Source organism: Aspergillus aculeatinus, assembly GCF_003184765.1.
Source record: "Aspergillus aculeatinus CBS 121060 unplaced genomic scaffold BO66scaffold_21, whole genome shotgun sequence".
NCBI classification, from domain to species: Eukaryota; Fungi; Ascomycota; class Eurotiomycetes; order Eurotiales; family Aspergillaceae; genus Aspergillus; species Aspergillus aculeatinus.
Window position 1 is genome coordinate 29,270 of NW_020291490.1, and position 15,829 is coordinate 45,098.

General features: G+C 52.1%; 6 protein-coding genes across 6 annotated transcripts; 5 read left to right on the forward strand and 1 right to left on the reverse strand.

The window, feature by feature from the left end:
* The first annotated feature begins 254 nt into the window (after positions 1–254).
* Positions 255–1,611, forward strand: BO66DRAFT_391443 (NifU family protein). Its single transcript, XM_025647259.1, has 3 exons — positions 255–662; positions 736–1,272; positions 1,344–1,611. The coding sequence occupies exons 1-3, from the start codon at positions 357–359 to the stop codon at positions 1,497–1,499; spliced, it is 999 nt and encodes a 332-aa protein (XP_025504462.1). The 5' UTR covers positions 255–356; the 3' UTR covers positions 1,500–1,611.
* Positions 1,612–4,325: 2,714 nt separating this feature from the next.
* BO66DRAFT_77338 (uncharacterized protein) lies at positions 4,326–4,909 on the forward strand. The gene has a single exon (XM_025653575.1). It carries the CDS (start codon positions 4,549–4,551, stop codon positions 4,849–4,851), a length of 303 nt encoding a protein of 100 aa, XP_025504463.1. The 5' UTR covers positions 4,326–4,548; the 3' UTR covers positions 4,852–4,909.
* Positions 4,910–6,554: 1,645 nt separating this feature from the next.
* Positions 6,555–7,305, forward strand: BO66DRAFT_77391 (uncharacterized protein). Its single transcript, XM_025653576.1, has one exon. The coding sequence runs from the start codon at positions 6,657–6,659 to the stop codon at positions 7,032–7,034; it is 378 nt and encodes a 125-aa protein (XP_025504464.1). The 5' UTR covers positions 6,555–6,656; the 3' UTR covers positions 7,035–7,305.
* A 508-nt stretch (positions 7,306–7,813) lies between these two features.
* On the forward strand, positions 7,814–10,495 carry BO66DRAFT_321721 (PSP1 family protein; the record flags this gene model as incomplete). Its single annotated transcript, XM_025643731.1, has 2 exons — positions 7,814–9,927; positions 9,976–10,495. 2 exons carry the CDS (start codon positions 7,814–7,816, stop codon positions 10,493–10,495), a joined length of 2,634 nt encoding a protein of 877 aa, XP_025504465.1.
* A 2,373-nt stretch (positions 10,496–12,868) lies between these two features.
* Positions 12,869–14,991, reverse strand: BO66DRAFT_77484 (RING-H2 finger protein). The gene is made up of 4 exons (XM_025653578.1): positions 14,809–14,991; positions 14,659–14,738; positions 14,080–14,590; positions 12,869–14,024 (listed from the first exon to the last, which is right to left on the reverse strand). The coding sequence occupies exons 1-4, from the start codon at positions 14,810–14,812 to the stop codon at positions 13,279–13,281; spliced, it is 1,341 nt and encodes a 446-aa protein (XP_025504466.1). The 5' UTR covers positions 14,813–14,991; the 3' UTR covers positions 12,869–13,278.
* Positions 14,992–15,814, forward strand: BO66DRAFT_77483 (uncharacterized protein). Its single transcript, XM_025653577.1, has one exon. The coding sequence runs from the start codon at positions 15,172–15,174 to the stop codon at positions 15,730–15,732; it is 561 nt and encodes a 186-aa protein (XP_025504467.1). The 5' UTR covers positions 14,992–15,171; the 3' UTR covers positions 15,733–15,814.
* The last annotated feature ends 15 nt before the right edge of the window (positions 15,815–15,829 follow it).

Consider the following 15,829-nt stretch of genomic DNA (forward strand, 5'->3'; position numbering starts at 1 on the left):
TCATGCGAATCACAAAGTAGTATCAATCCAACCTTGACACTTTCTGGCCAATCCCGAACCACACATTGCACAGTATAATCTAGACTTTTCAAACCGGGGCTTCCCCGGCATCGGCAAAAGATGTCAAACAGTAAAATTGTGATTGGCCACCAACAGTCCCGAATTTGTCATCGATTCCATGCCAAAGGTCACGTGCAGCTCATTGCGTCAGAGGCCGAGCGTTCGGGGAAGAAAGTATTATCGATCAGTCCTCCATCTCTCAACATCTTCGAAGAACGGTTTTTAGCCACCAACGGAAGACCATTCGACCAGTTGTTGCGCCTGAAAGCCCCCCAAATCAATCAAATCGACACACCATGTCCGTCAGCTCTACACCCGGGAGAACCATGCTTCGACGCACCGCCCTACTGGGCAGCAAATTGACGAGCGGTGCTGGCAGCAGCGCTCTCGAGGCCTCGCGCTTCACCCGGCCGGCGGTGTTTGGATCCTACCGCAGCGTCCACCGTTCCGCACGATTGCCCGCGATCACTCCCTCCGAGACCCGTCGCCGGCCTACTCTGCAACCTCACCACCATTCCCTCGTGCAGGCGCGAGTAAACGGGCCGGCGCCGACGAGCAAGCGCACGATATTCATCCAGACGGAGAACACCCCGAACCCTGATGTACGTACCGCTCTCCCCCCTTCGACCGACTAGAGGTATCGTGAACGACCATCTAACCAACCATAAATGACAGGCCCTCAAATTCATCCCCAACCACCGCGTCCTCCCCGAAAACTTCCCCACCACCTTCCTCGAATACCTCTCCCCACGCTCGACCCTCGCGCCCCCGCACCCGTCCCCGCTGGCGGCGCAGCTCCTCAACGTCGAGGGCGTGACCTCGGTCTTCTACGGGCCCGACTTCATCACCGTCACCAAAGCCGCCGACGCCAACTGGGCGCACATCAAACCCGAGGTTTTCAGTCTGATCACGCAGGCCGTGACGTCGGGCGAGTCGATCGTCAACACGGTCGCCAAGACGGGCGGCGAGGCCTCGCAAGGCGAGGAGGCGGACTCGCTGCGCTTCGACGAGAAGGACGACGAGGTGGTCGGCATGATCAAGGAGCTGTTGGATACGCGCATCCGCCCGGCCATCCAGGAGGACGGCGGCGACATCGAGTTCCGCGGGTTCGAGAATGGCATCGTCCTGCTGAAGTTGCGCGGCGCCTGCCGGACCTGCGACTCCAGCACGGTGACGCTGAAGAATGGGATCGAGTCTATGTTGATGCATTACGTATGTTCCCCCCCCCTTCCCTTTCCTTCCCATTGAGCACGTGGGCGAGTGGCTAATGGACTGGCCAACAGATCGAGGAAGTCCAAGGTGTTGAGCAGGTGATGGACCCCGAGGAGGAGATCTCGATGCACGAATTCGCCAAGTTCGAGCAGAAGCTGCGTCAGCAGAAGGGGCCCGATGCTACGGCTTCGACGGGGGGTAAGGGGACGTTGGATTCCGCTCCTTAGTGGCAGCATTGCAGATTTTCTGTATTTTTATTTTTGCAAGATTGAATATATACCGGGCATAAGTTATTCTTTGTTATGTTATGTGGCTTAGACTAGATTTAACCAACTCTACACATTCTCAACTACTTTAATCAGGACCTCCCAGAAGAATCAGCTAGCGCATTGCGAGGTACTGTACACACCTGGTGCTGTACCTGCATTTGTCTGTCTCTTTTGGCTGTCGAAGACAAGATAGAGAGACGTCAGATGAACTAAAGCAGACCCTCAACTCTACTGCAAAAAGATTTCTCATACCACCTACCCCAAAGCCATGCCATACATCTCGAGGAGCAGCAAAATGCCCCTTCACCCCCTGCCTATTCCGTCAAAAACAGCGGGGCTTCCCACAGTCCTTCATGTTGCTTACCTCCACCGAAGCCGTGTAACCAAACCGGCTTGACTTCAGGCTTGTACTCTAGCCCGACTGTACAGCAGTAACCCCCTCCCCACCACCACCACCATAACCCCAAACCTGAAGTATGCTTATGCTTGCTATCCTCGGCAACCCGCCGAGGCGCAGAGGGGAAAGGGGGCGGGGGAGGGAGGAATTCATTCCACCCTTCCATGTACCTACCGACCCCGAGGATTATTTAGTCTCCAGTCTGACGTTTCTCTACTCATGGTCCAGCGCTAAGCTTTCGAACTAACACCTTCCCAAAACCGGGGAAGCGTCGAGGCTAGTGACGACCGGTCGGTCGTCTGCTGCCGAACCAAAGTATGGGGTGTACGTAGTGTGGTGTCGTTGTCCGTCCGGACATACTCTCATTTGCACCCCGGCCTCCATTTCGAGCGGCTATTTACGTCGATATCAAGAATCTCTCAGGTGGTATGACATCATGCCTTATGTCTGGAGGGGGCAGAGGGCAGAGGGCAGAGGTCAATGGCATTGGATTTTGGAATGGGATCACCCTGGGAGAAAGGGTGGACACACACTGCAGTGTACTGTAGTACTAGGTCCTAAGGTAGTGGTAGGTTTTGCCCGCCAATGAAGCTCGGGCTCGGTGTGAGATGGTCATGCTCCTTCCGTCAGCACAAGGATGCTGCTGTGCTGTGGTCTAGTCTAGACGAGATCTCTTCTACAGTACATGTACATGCCAGAGGGAAAACCGCCACGCTTCGGATCCGGAGGGAGGCGTGCGATCGTCAACCCTACCTTATTCGAGACAGGAAAGGCGAGAAGGATACTCTGACTCTGGTGGTACCTGGCGGCTTTTGAGTCATAATATAGTTTCGGTTTTTGGCTGGCACTTAGGAGAGGCAGTATGCCCATGGGTTGCGGAGAAGCCACATAGTAGGTTAGGGTGTGGCGAGCTTTTCACCTGACTTTGGGATTGTGGTTGAGGTGAGGTGGTTCAGGTTGGGTTGTAGATTCTCACCACTGGCATATATGAGGGGTGCACATTCTGATAATCCGAACCAGTTGGATAAGAAGGAATGGAGAGTTGTTTGATTTCCATCTCGCCCGAGTGGGGTGGAGTTTAAACTTGCTTTGCTTGTGGTGGTGGTGGTGGTGGCTCACGCTCGTCGTGAGCAAGTGTAACCAGTTGGCCTGGGAGGACCGGGGTCTAACACGCCCATGGCTTCTGATCGGCTGGGCCGCAAAAGCCAACGAGTCCGAGAACCACGGATGGAGACCGGTTCACTATCAGTTTCTCTTTCAACTTGCGCGAACTCTGTTTCACCACTGCCATCATCTCACCACATTCCAAAGTCCATGAATCATTTCTGCCTATGCTCCAGACTTCAAGAAAGGAGAGGATGAAACTCGGGGTGTGAAACTGAGAAGAGAGGAGGAGAGGAGTTGAGTTGATGCGATGCATGCTGAAGGCAAAAGGCAAAAAGACGGAGGGCTGACGGGGGGTTTCTCAAAGCGGGAAAGCTCTCTCCGCACTTTCGGACGGAGGCGATCCTGCATGGGCCATAGAGAGACCAATGAATTGCCACTCCCCCCCCCCCTTCTCCCTTCCTCTTGGAATGGTGAGCATTTGGGGCCTCTGGGGCACTTGGAAGGATGATTCTCCCCCCGCAATCCGACGCATGGCGTCCGTAGGGTGGTCATTATGTAACGCAGGCACGGCTGATGTCTGGTGGAGGTAAAGTACTGTACGTATTGTACTGTACTCCGTGCCTAATGCTAACTTACTCATAGCACAGGAGAAGGAGATGGGTTGAACCAGGGGCAGGCAGGGAGCTCCCAGTTGATTGCTGGCTCTGATGGTTCCATACCCACATTTCTTTTATTTTTTTCCCTAAAGCTCTCATGCTTGTGAAACTCCGACGCCAGAATGACGTTGACGAGTTGTCCCTGATGACACCCAACCGGTCCTGAATCCCCCCCCCCTCCCCCCTGAAAGGTTCTTTCTTGGGCAGACGGGCGGATGAACTCTGTTGGAGAAGTACTGTACGTTATCTGGAAAAAGAGAGTATTCCGAATACTGCAATATTACCATCGCTCGTCTTATTGCATGCATGAGGATTCTGCACATTGCTGCACAATGTCATTTATTCTCTTCTTCCTTACCGGCCACACTGATGTAAGATGTGGTTTGGCTGGCTCGGGGTGATGGCATAAGCGCGGGGACAGGTTCTTTGTTCACTCTGAACCCAATTAATTGAGTAGGACAGTTTGGTTAACCCGTGTCATTTGTGTACAGTCCGTTCGGTCCACGCTCTCTGAAGAGGTTATCGTTCTGGTTCGCACGAAGCTCGTTCCGCTGAAGAATTCCAACGATGGTTGATCCAGATTCAACCATAGCCTGCTGCTGATCTTCCTGATAGAGTTCCGATTGATGCTGCTAAGATGCCTCAGAGTCTCAGAGAGAAGGTGTACGCGAGAAGGGAACAAGAAGAAGAAGAAGGAGAATGAAAGGAGGGAATTGGAAGTCACCGAAGGTGTCCGCGAACATACTTTTGCTGGGGTTACAGAGAAGAAATAATGGCCGGAGCATTTGGCGATCGATGTTAGTTGCTGGAGGGGCCCGCCCGGCCCCCACTTGCGGGCGTTCCATCGATGGCCGAGCTTCTGCTCTGCTGCCTGTCATGTTACTCAGTACTAAGTAGTGCCTTCCAACTTTCCCATTCCCATTCCCATCATGTTTTCTGTTCTTTTTTTTTTTTTTTTCTCTTATGTGCTGCTTATTCGTTCGTCCTGCTCATCCATCAATCAATTACTCGTCCGGAAAGTCAATCCGTCATAACCAAGTGTCTCGGTCACGGTCATTGTTTCCCCTCCCGTGTGGCCCTTGGCTCCAGAAGGTATCTAGACTCCCGTCGATTTGCTACCCCGCCCCAAAGCGAGCTGGTTGCCCCTTAGCCGTGGTTTAGTGTGCTTGGAGCTGTACGGAGAAGAAAACAAAAAGTACCGGGCCATCATCCTCCAACTGGTTCGGGTTCGAAATGAGATCGCGACCGAGGCAGGAAGAAGGTATATCATATAATGGTACCAGATCTGAATTGTAGATGACGACTGTGGTAGAGTAAGGTGTAAGGTAAGTTGCGAAAGAGAAAGAAAGAAAAGAAAGCAAAAGAGGATAGACAATTAAGCGAACCGATGAGTAGACATAAGGAAGGAGCAAAAGGACAATCCCATCCCATCCCATCCCATCCCATCTCATCCCATCCCATCTCATCTCATCTCATCATTCACCCATCCATCCCTACCCTGACTTGACTCTTGAACTAAACTAAACTCCCTCCGGCCTCTAGTAGTTAGCAGTTTTAGCTGCTTCTTGACCACTCACTTTGCGCCACTTTCTGCTGGGCTGTTCCCCCTCGACCCGTGGCTCGTCCTCTCGTCTTCCTCCTTCTCTTCCTCCGCCCGCCGTCGCCTCCTCCTTTCGTGTTCCAGTCCAAGTGGCCTGAGGTTCATTTCAAGTCGAACGAAGAAGCTCTCCCTCCTCCTCCCTTTAGCTTGCATTATTCTCCCCTTCGCATCCTGACCCCAACCCACTCGCGACTTACGCAACTTACGATTGTACAACCTCTCTTCCCTTCTCCTCTTTTTTCTTCTACCCTGATAATTCCCACATCTCCTTCTCTTCCTCTTTCTTTCTTACGTCTGTCTCTCTTCCTCTTCCCCTCTCCCCCTTTACTTATATTTGAAACCCAACTTGTTGCCCTTCAATCTTCCCTTTCTTGATTTCCCTTCCCGCCTTGAACGATAAGGTACCTCCGGTCACACCACCACCACCACCACCACCTCACTCCACACATTCCCCCCGACGATCGTCATCGATCAAGCAACGTTGCAGAAGCCCGCTTTCCCACTTTATCCCCTCCAAACGTCTGTGCAATTTACGCCGCTCGGCGCTCGGTACGTCGTTCACCACCACCATCTCCTCCGTTATTCTTCCTCTCCCTCCACTCACTTCACCAGACCCATAGACCGACCCTTCGTTCCTTCAAAACGTGCTAATTCAAGCGGAGTCAGAAAACAGTTCCTTTTTTACTTTTTACAATTTCCCACGCCTGCCGCTTCCTCGCTGCCGTGATCAGTCTCAAAATGCGCTGCTCCTAAGGCAGTCTGCCCAGCATTACCGGAGCCAGTTTGCTTTCCAACGTCATTCGTCTATGGTCATACTACCTATCCCCGATCTCGCGCATCTGGTGGTCCTTCCTGTCGCGACTCGAGGCTCACCCTCCACATAGACCAGATTCGCACCACGGCCAGAACTATAGCCCAACTTGAGACTGCGAACGCATCTCCAGCGGCAAACAAGCACATATTAAAAAAAACATCCGTCGATCCGTCCCGTGCGACTTGCGACATACATCCTTTCTCCTCTTGCAACCGGTCGCACAGCACCGATTTACACATCATCCTCTTCGTCTAGACTGAAGCCTGGTCGCTTCATACGAAACACGATTTCTACATTATCATTGAAACAACAATTCGGTCGGGGAATTGCTGCGTTGCTTTTATTGGATAGAAATAAAGAAAAGTTTAGTTTTCTACATAGATTGGTAAGTCGGATACGTCCATTGTCTCGGGTATGTGCTCATTATGAGGGATGCGCCAACAGACGCGATCACGAATCATTGCGATTTACTCTTGTCTGGGACAGTCAGTGATACGGGTTTCGGTCTCGAATTGAATTTGGGCTTATTGAACTCCAAGGTATGTTGCCAAGGTTCGCAAGAATCGCCATCGCGTGCCATCTGCGCATGAGGAGGTTTTCATTTTTCATTTTCCTTCTTCTGTTTTTCGCTTTTTTTTCTTCTATGCATATCACGATCATACCGGTGTATGTCGGTCTGTTTCTTTTTGTGAGATCCAGACTCTGGCGTTCAATGGACGGCTGTGTTTGCGCATACTCAACACTGCAAGTGTTCCGCTCTCAGTGTGTATGGGGTTTGTCCTCCAACCGTTCACTGTACAGCTTTGTCTGGACAGCACAGCAAAAGATGTACCCGAGCCTCCGATTTGATTCTTTTCATGAGACGGGAGCTGAGAGTGAAGCTTGCATTCGGGCCTATTCGGTCGGTCATAACTTATGATGTGGGGACATCTCAAAAGTGGTTGCCCGATTCAATGGGTTCCGGATTCGCCACCGGCAGCTGCTCCCCAGCTTACATGAGCTTCACCTATAGTCTTCCTCTCTTGACTTCCCATTCATGTCGCCCACATTTCATCGAAAGACCTTCTTTCCCTCAGTCTTTGTTCACCTAATTCATCACTCCTTCTACGATGGATTTTGCCATGGATGGGTTATTCATAGCCTGTCGTCGAAACAGACTTCACTAATGGTTATGCGACAGAACAGGAGGTCAGCCTTGTCTATTCTTCGCCAGAGCTAGTATTTTCGGGCAGAATATTTGTGCACCTAATAGAGTTGGGCGAATTTGTATTTACTTTTTATCCGAAGCGAGTCCCAGCCCAGTTCAGGTGACTACAGATCTCATCCATCTATTTTGCCTTCGACTAACGCTCGATTAGGGACATACCCCACACTTTTTCATTGCGGGGGCCAATATCCCTTGCTCCCTGACGTCAGTTTAATCAACTTTGGTAAGTTGCATTCGTTCGTATTCACTTGCATTAATGTCGTGAACGGTCGCTGCAAATAATCAAATGACCGTCCGCTCTTTCTACCAATTTGTTCATTCAACTCCGTCTCATTCTGTCCAATTAGAGCATCCGAATTCTCTGAGCTCAGGCGATGTTGTACCCTGCTAACTGAAACTCGATGCGCAGTGCTGGTCTCGTCCTGTCGCATTGCTCATCAGACGGCAAACAGTCCTTACGTCTAACACAGGCCTACAGAAAATAAGAAATCATGGCTGCACAATCGACCAAACCCACCCCTCAGACCCCTAAGTCGGTCTCCTCTCCACCGCCGACAAACAATGTCTCTGCTCGACTGGAGAAGACCCACCTTGGTGTTCGTCGCTCAACTCCAGATTCAGAAGCTCTCGCTTCTTCAGATGATGATGGAGATCATTCCCACAATATTATTGCGCCTACGACTGCCCCAACAGCGAAGCCTGTCCGTCGTACCTCTTGGCTGAATGAAGTTCCTGCTATTGCTCCTCGGAAAGCCTCCCTGACCGCCCTTCCTCTGTCTTCTGGTGCCTCCAACCCAAGCAGCCCAGCTACCGACCAAGCGGGATGGCCGAGCAGCACGAGTCCTGGGATTGGTAGCTCCATGGGCTGGAACAATGTTGGGAATAGTACCTTTGCCTGGGGTACTGGTATCTGGAATACCGAGTCTCGAAAAGAGCCACCGCCCCGCCTTACCGAGATCATACCTTCCCCGACTATGTCTAATCCATCCACCGCCAGTAACTACTTCACGGAGGAGCTACTGAGCCCTACTCGTACAACCGCTGGAGAGGCTGCAATTCCGTTCTCGATTCCTCTCCATCCGACTCCCAAGACTTACCGCTCACAGTCATATTCCGTCGGCCAGTTAGACCCTGAATTCCTGAGTCTCATGGCGAATAAGTCGGCCTCTCCCTACTCTGGTGGAAGAGCCCGCAATGGCGGCCAATACACCTCCCTCCAACACCGGTCGTCTCGTCCTAGCCTTCTTGGCGAGCTTGGCCATGATCCTGCTACTCTCGGACGTGTGCGCGAAGACGAAGACGACGAGACTGGAAGTCCGGATGGCTCGGATGGTAGTTTCAGCAACTATGCCGCCAACCAAGCCCGCACAATCGAACAGCTTGCGAGGGAGAACGCTCTCTTGCGTCAAGCCGCTGGCCAAATCGACAACTCTTTTAGAGACCGTGCCATGTCCACAACATCCGCGGCTAGTGGCTATGCGATCGGAAGCGGTCTTCACAGCTTGCATCGCATTCGCGGCAGTGTCCCGGAAGAGACCGATCTTGCCGTGGAGGATTTGGACGAAGTTGGGGACATCCCTGGCTACAACAACCTCCATGGCGGTCCCCGCCGGAGAATGTCCGAACACTCGATCAACTTGGAGAAACAGTTCCCCAACTACGAGAATCGTGCTCTGGAGAACGTTCGCAAGGCTCATTGGCAGACCTCCCTCGGATTTGGTAGCTTTTCCGAGATCCCTCAGAGCCGACGCCATTCATTTGCGGATATACCCATTCGGCATGGTTCCATCTCGGGCGAGCCACAGGCAGCCGCGAGCACAAGATCAGGACTGGGAGACCGGGAGGAGGACTTTGATGGCCCTCTGTCTAATTTGCAAGGCCAGAACCGTGAGTATCCACATTTTCATGCGGCCCCTCGCCCCGAGGAGCATGAAATGGAGTCAGAGTATTTACGAGCTCGACGATTTGCAGAATCCTATTTCGCTCGCGACCAGGCCTTCCGCAGTGCCGAGGGTCCTTCCATGGTGACTTCCCTTCATCAAGCATACACAATGCCGAACGCCTATGGACGCCACCAGCCGGGTCTCGCGCATCAAAATCAGCTTCTGTATATCGTCACATTCAAGTGTCATCGGGCAGATGTTTTTTATATCCAAGAAGACACCGGACTTCAGGTGAAACCAGGCGACCTCGTCATCGTCGAAGCTGATCGTGGAACGGATCTTGGCACCATTCAACATGCCAATGTGTCGATGCAGAAAGCCCGGGAGCTCAAGCAACAGTATGCGGAAGATCATTATAAGTGGTTGATGATGTTTTCTCGACAGGGCCAGAACGGTGCCGCAAATGTGGTCAACGCCCCTGGAAGTGTGCCGGGCCTGAACAACAGAAGCGCCATCGGCGGAATGGGCCCTCATGGCTCGCATGGCATTCAAGACTCCACTGCCGACATAAAACCTAAGTTGATCAAGAGGCTTGCCCAAAACCATGAAATTTTGACGCTGCGCGACAAGGAAGGGAACGAAGCCAAGGCCAAACGCGTCTGTCAGCAGAAAGTAGCAGAGCATCGGCTCAACATGGAAATCTTGGACGCTGAATTCCAGATGTAAGTCGACCCTGTCCAACGCTGTACCCCTGATACTAATTTTCGCAGGGATTGGAAGAAGCTTACCTTCTATTACTTCGCCGATTCCTATATCAACTTCAACTCACTGGTGACCGATCTCTTCAAGATCTACAAAACTCGGATCTGGATGTCGGCCATCAACCCTGCCTCTTTTGTGACGCCTCCAAGTGCAGGTCTTCAGGCCCCAAACCCTTTGGCTTACAGTCATGACACGCAGACAGATCGCTCGCACCAGCACGATGGTAGAATGTATGGCTCTGCCCGAGATGGCCACGATGCTGGGCGAGATGGCCAGCTAGGCATGCTACGCAGTGCGTACGCGGAGCCCTATCAATCTCTCGGCCCGTCCTCCCGGGCGCCAGAGTCCGGCCTTGGGGGACACGCGTCTCCGGATCCCTTCTCCCCTTACTCACCTAGCGGATATACTCCCTTGGATTCGGGATATGTCGACTACGCGGCAGGCACTGGCGCAAGCGCTGGATCCTCCCGTATGCATCCCCAGAATGAGTGGATGAGTCGATTCCAGGGCTTGTCGCTCAATTCTTGAAATTGCAACGCAACTCTCATGAGTCTACATTGTGGATTTGTCGCAATACATTGAAGAACAATTTGCCACCTCTGTGATATTGTGAATCTCACCATGGTCTTTGAGACCCAACATGTGCACTTCTGCTTCGAGACCACCTTTTCGGGGTTGTCATGTACACAACCTGGACTCCATATGCTCGTTCCGAATTTTCCTTCTTTTGTTTCTTTTCGCCAGTACTATTCCCCTGCTTTTACACTCGTACACTCGTTTCCTGACGCGACTTTACAAGAGATAGAAATCATGCGCAACGGATCAAAAGAAAGAATCATGACATATCGTTAGTGCGGATACTTAATAATAGACTCGGCCTTGATGACCTGACAGCACAGGGACTTGGCATTCTTCTCTGGACCGGGGACAGAGACCATGATGTCAAGATATGCTGCTTGGGGCAGTTTCCTCATTCATTATATTATTTCTGTTCTTTCCTTGGCTTGCGACGTCAACTTCTCCTGCTCTCAGACGCTTATGCAAGTTGTCTTTGATACAAAACAGACAGATTGCAAGGGAAGTTGACTTTTCCCATGGAAGCTTTTCCCTTTTCATTTCCTATTCTGTGTGATTTATGCTTTGTGGAGGCGTCTCTTTTCGTTTCTGTGACTAGTTAGGCTCAGGGTACAAGGGGAGATGCATTCGTCATGTATGGGGAGGGAGATAAGAGATGGGCTTTCTTTCCGCAGGTTAGACTATGATTCTTCGAAGACTTAAAATTGACTGATGTTGTAATTAGGCGATGGGTGTCGATGTGCAGACGTAGTTCATTGTGACGAGTCAACGTACGGTATTAGTGGTTCGCTGTACGCCAGGAATTTCTTTTAGGTAGCCTATCTATAGGCAGTACCAAGGGCTGAAGATGCTTATTCGTGATAAGATAAGAGCTTCCTGATACTGTACAGTAAAGCAAGGAGTTAGTTGGCCGCATTCATTGACTGGCTTGTCACAATGTCCTGAGTCGCATCAAAATCTCAGGTACTCCAATGCAACGAGTGAGGTAATTTGCTGCACACTCGCCTGTGTCATAGTTCGAGACGAGGGTGTTTCCTGGCTGTCGAAGGTAACCCCCCCGTCCTCTCCCCTGGTTCTTCTATCTTCTATACCTTGTGCGCTGCTTCGGTGGACACTGTGTGACATACCAGCACCAAGATCGTAGACATGTGGCCCCACTCACTGCCTTAATGCTAATTTGTTCTATCCCAGATGCAGCGGGGCGGGGGGGGGGGGGGGGGAGGGGGCTGGCCAGAGAATCAAACAAGACCCCCAACTGTCTGCTGGGGGTGGGGGGCTTGGGGAGAGAGATGAGACGCAGTGTAAGTCGTGCCGGGCTTTTACAGCCTTCCAAGAGCCTGGGTAGTACTTATACGAAGCGCATGACTCAGGCTCCATCTCCATCTCCCATCTCTCGATACCCAGAATAATCAGGGCGGTCTGTTTTGCTTTTCAGGCGCTGTTTGGGTGGCGGTTCGGACGTCGTTGGAATGGCGCGGTTGGATCTGCTCGGCAATGGGAGGAGCTATGCTATTCGTTTGAGGGTGCAGCGGTCTTGCTTTCTCGTCGAGAGACAATGATGGAGTATATGATGAGGAGGGGAAGTGGGGGGGATAAGGCCCCTTTGGGGAGGATGGATATCGCTAGGCCCATATGTCTGTCTACATTGGAAGGTGGTGTGAAGTTGAGACGATGGTTCGCGGGTTCTTGGTATGCTGAGAAAAGTATTGGGTGTGTATTGGTTGTAATGTCTGGTAGGGGTACTCCTAGTTTCTGCTATGCCTCGAGGTCTTACAATTCAAATCATACAACAGGGCATGAGGGATGTTTCATGATGCGGTGCATTGTGTTTAGACTTGGCTGCACTCCGGCGCCTTGCAGCCTTTTGGAAAAGGGCCTCCGTTCGCACCATGTGTCCATCGATCCATCCTCTTGAGCATCCAGCGCAAACATAAGCCCTTCCTTCATTGCTCCCGCTCCCAGGATTGTCTTCACCCCGGTTCACAATCTCCAGCTGTTCCCACCTCCATGCTCGACTCAGCCAGTCCAGTGGAGTAGTCACGGGAAGGGTAAGCTTGCGGCGACCTGCAACCACTACTATAGCTAGCTCCAAGTTTCCAGAGAGTCCCACTCCAAGTCTTGGACCACAGATAATCTGGATTAGGTTGTTAAACGGGGCGGAAACTCGATGAGAAGGTTGGCGTAGCAACCCTGGGCCCGGGACGTTGAAGCCGCCGCGCCACTGGTGTTCGTGATAGATCCGAGCTGTTATTTCCGCACTCACGGTGCACAAGCCCCTCACGAGGTCGATGCGTATGTCGTGTGGAGAATACTATTAGACATCAAGATGGTAAAAACAGTTTGGGTATAGTGAAGCCACTACCTCAGACTTCATGGCTCCGTTGTTACTGTTGCCGGAACCAAAGCATAGGTTGAGCTATTGGTCCATTTCGCGGCGCAGCCTTGTCTCTCGTTCATAGAGCTCTGTACTTTACGTCGCGGGGAGTGTGGTGATTAACTTGCGGATTGCACTCGTAGGCAATCGAAACAGACGATACCAGGTTGTCACATGCAAGTCTCAGTGCCATCAATTCCATGCGAGGTGATCCACTGATAGCCGAAGTTATGCTGAATGTTGTTCTAGAATTCACCGAGCGAAGCTGGTGCCAGAGCGCTTATTTGAGCCCCAGACTTTTGTAATAAGAACCGTGGCGATAATAGCACACCGGAGGAAGGTTCTTGATTTACTTCGCCTCTCAATTTCCCGCCATCTGCATCAGAATATCTGGCGCAGGAAAGCGCTCAACTGGCAGTACACTCTTCTTGCACAGTGGACACAGACTGCTGGACTGGGTCAATGCAGTGTCGATGCAGTCCGGATGGAAGATATGTCCGCACGGTAGTTCTCGCACGGTGGACTCCCCCGACACATAGTCGTCCAGACAGATCGCGCAGGTCGTCTGTGATCGGCTTAGTCGATGTTTCTGCCACCTGTCATTTGCTCGCGGGGGGGAGTAAGTGCCGCTCCCGCTTCTGGAGGAGTAAATGGATGCGGCTCTGCCTTCGACTTCCTTCAACCGGGCGGCTTCTGGCCTGGGTATGATTGTTTCTGAGGAGGATCGGGGTGGAGTGTCAACACGGTGGTCAGCTTTGGCGTTGGCGACGATCGTTTCTGCAGATCCCATTGAGGTGGGATGAGCATGCGAATGGGCTGTATCTTTAGCGGGCCGTTCCTCGGATCCGTGGTCGTGATCAGCGTTGGTCTCGATTCCATAGACATATACTGGCATTGTATCCAAATAATCCGGTGGGACCCGTAGCTGATGCATCCCCAGATGCTCCGGATCTATGTCCCCGCTCTCCATGCGCCGTTGAAGGGTCTGTCGATGCCGCCTCTGTACGAGCTGGTAGAATACGAGCAGAACCACACTCAAGACAAGGATGGTTCCCAAGATAGCTAGAATGAAGCCCCAGAGACTAGGCATGGTTTGGCTGGTGCTTTCTGGTTTTTGTTATTAGGACCAATTACCCGAGACCGCCCAGCAGGGACGACTCACCTATATCAATCACGGAAATCAACTGGTAATCGGACTGAAACCCACCGTCAGGGTCGTTCACAGTTCCGTACAACGATAGCCTCTCCATCAGGGTGACACCCGCCGGCCCGGGTATCGCATACACCGGATACTTGTTTGTGCTCTTCCAGTCGTCCTCATCCCCTAAGGACCATGTTGGATCTCTTGCCGGCGGTGGTTGGGAATCATCGCTATCGGGCTGGAAAAATACTAGCGCATCGGTTCCAGCGCCTTGCGAAGCATTGAGGAACGCTCGCGTGCAGTCAACACTGATCCAGGGCGCCAGGCCGATTTTGCGGTTCCCGAGCGGGGTGATATCGTCGAGGCGAGTCACGTTGGCAGGAACGTATGCAGCAGTGGCATTGTTGCACGCGTCGGCGGCATCGAGGCTGGGGACGAAGAGAAATCCTTCGATTGGGCCTCTGCCAGGAGCGCCTTTTCTTGACAGTGTCTGTACGGTATGATCGAGCTTCAAGGAGAACGCGGCGCTGTTCTGCGAGCATGTCGACGTCCGTCAGTCTTTCCTCCCCTGTCTTCTCGGAACTCGGACAGGAAACCTACATTCACTGACGGTGTTGCGTTAGTTGCTTGCCCCGGATTGGCAAAGAAGACCTCCGTGAACGCGGTAAGTGATTTGGCAGCTATGGGCAAGTGAATTAGCCGCAGCCCTTACTTAGGATGCATACCTTTCTCCGGTGCTGAGACACTTACTCATGATGAAGGCGATCGCATGGGGGCCTACCGCCCACTCGAAGGGGAGAGCCAGCGACTTAAAAGACAACCAGCACAGCCAACATAGTGCGCCGGGTTTGGCTAGGCGGGGGGCGTAAGAGATTCGTATCCATGTTGGCCACTGAATGAGGAAGAATGCAAGCAGTGTCCAGGCCGATAGCCAGGAGGAATGCTGACAGTAGGGCAACTAAGGGAAATGGGTCGGATTTGCCCGTCAGTGACAGGATCGCAATGCTGCTGCTGAATCTACTGCATCGGACATAGAGCTGCAGAGCTGCAGGGGCAGGTCATGCAGGGCTCCGAGGTTCTTGGGCTGTCTCAGCTCCTCAGGTCTGCGTGTTTATGTTCATTGCGGTTGTTTGGGTGACCTGGGTGCCGATCGGTCCTGTTTGCAGCAGACGTTTGCGGGAGGCTGCGGCTGACTGGCTCCGAAATATGATGCAGACCATTGTCGCATTGGGGGCGAGACTCATTCTCTGCGCGATGCAAGCATCAATGGATTTTAAGGATCTTTGCTGGCCACTTTGCGGCTACATCATGGATAGATTGATTGACGATGGATTGTTACTGACTCCACGATTGTGGTCCGCGGTGGAGAGCGGTGGAGAGCGGTGTACAGGTAGGCGAAGCATGCAAACCATGCAAGAGCAAGAAACATGCTTATTGCCTGTTCTGACAATTGGGAGTCTTTTCAGCTTGTACTTGTACCATTGGGTAGTAAGTACTATTTGGCCTTCCCATACCAAAGCAGAAGAGCTCAATGCTGGTCTTCTTGCGTTCGGAGTACGGATGGACTCGGGAGGGATTTGCATCCACTCTTGCAAGAGCCAGCTTAGCCTGCAAGCCGGTGAGCGCCACATTTCTACTGACAATTGTCCTGCCCAAAGTCTTATAGTACGGTGATAGTATAGTGAGATATAAACACAATTTGTGAATAACAAGCTCCAGTTGCAGTTGCCTATCAAGATTGTCATGTGGAGAAGCTCTTACTGTTAGTGAG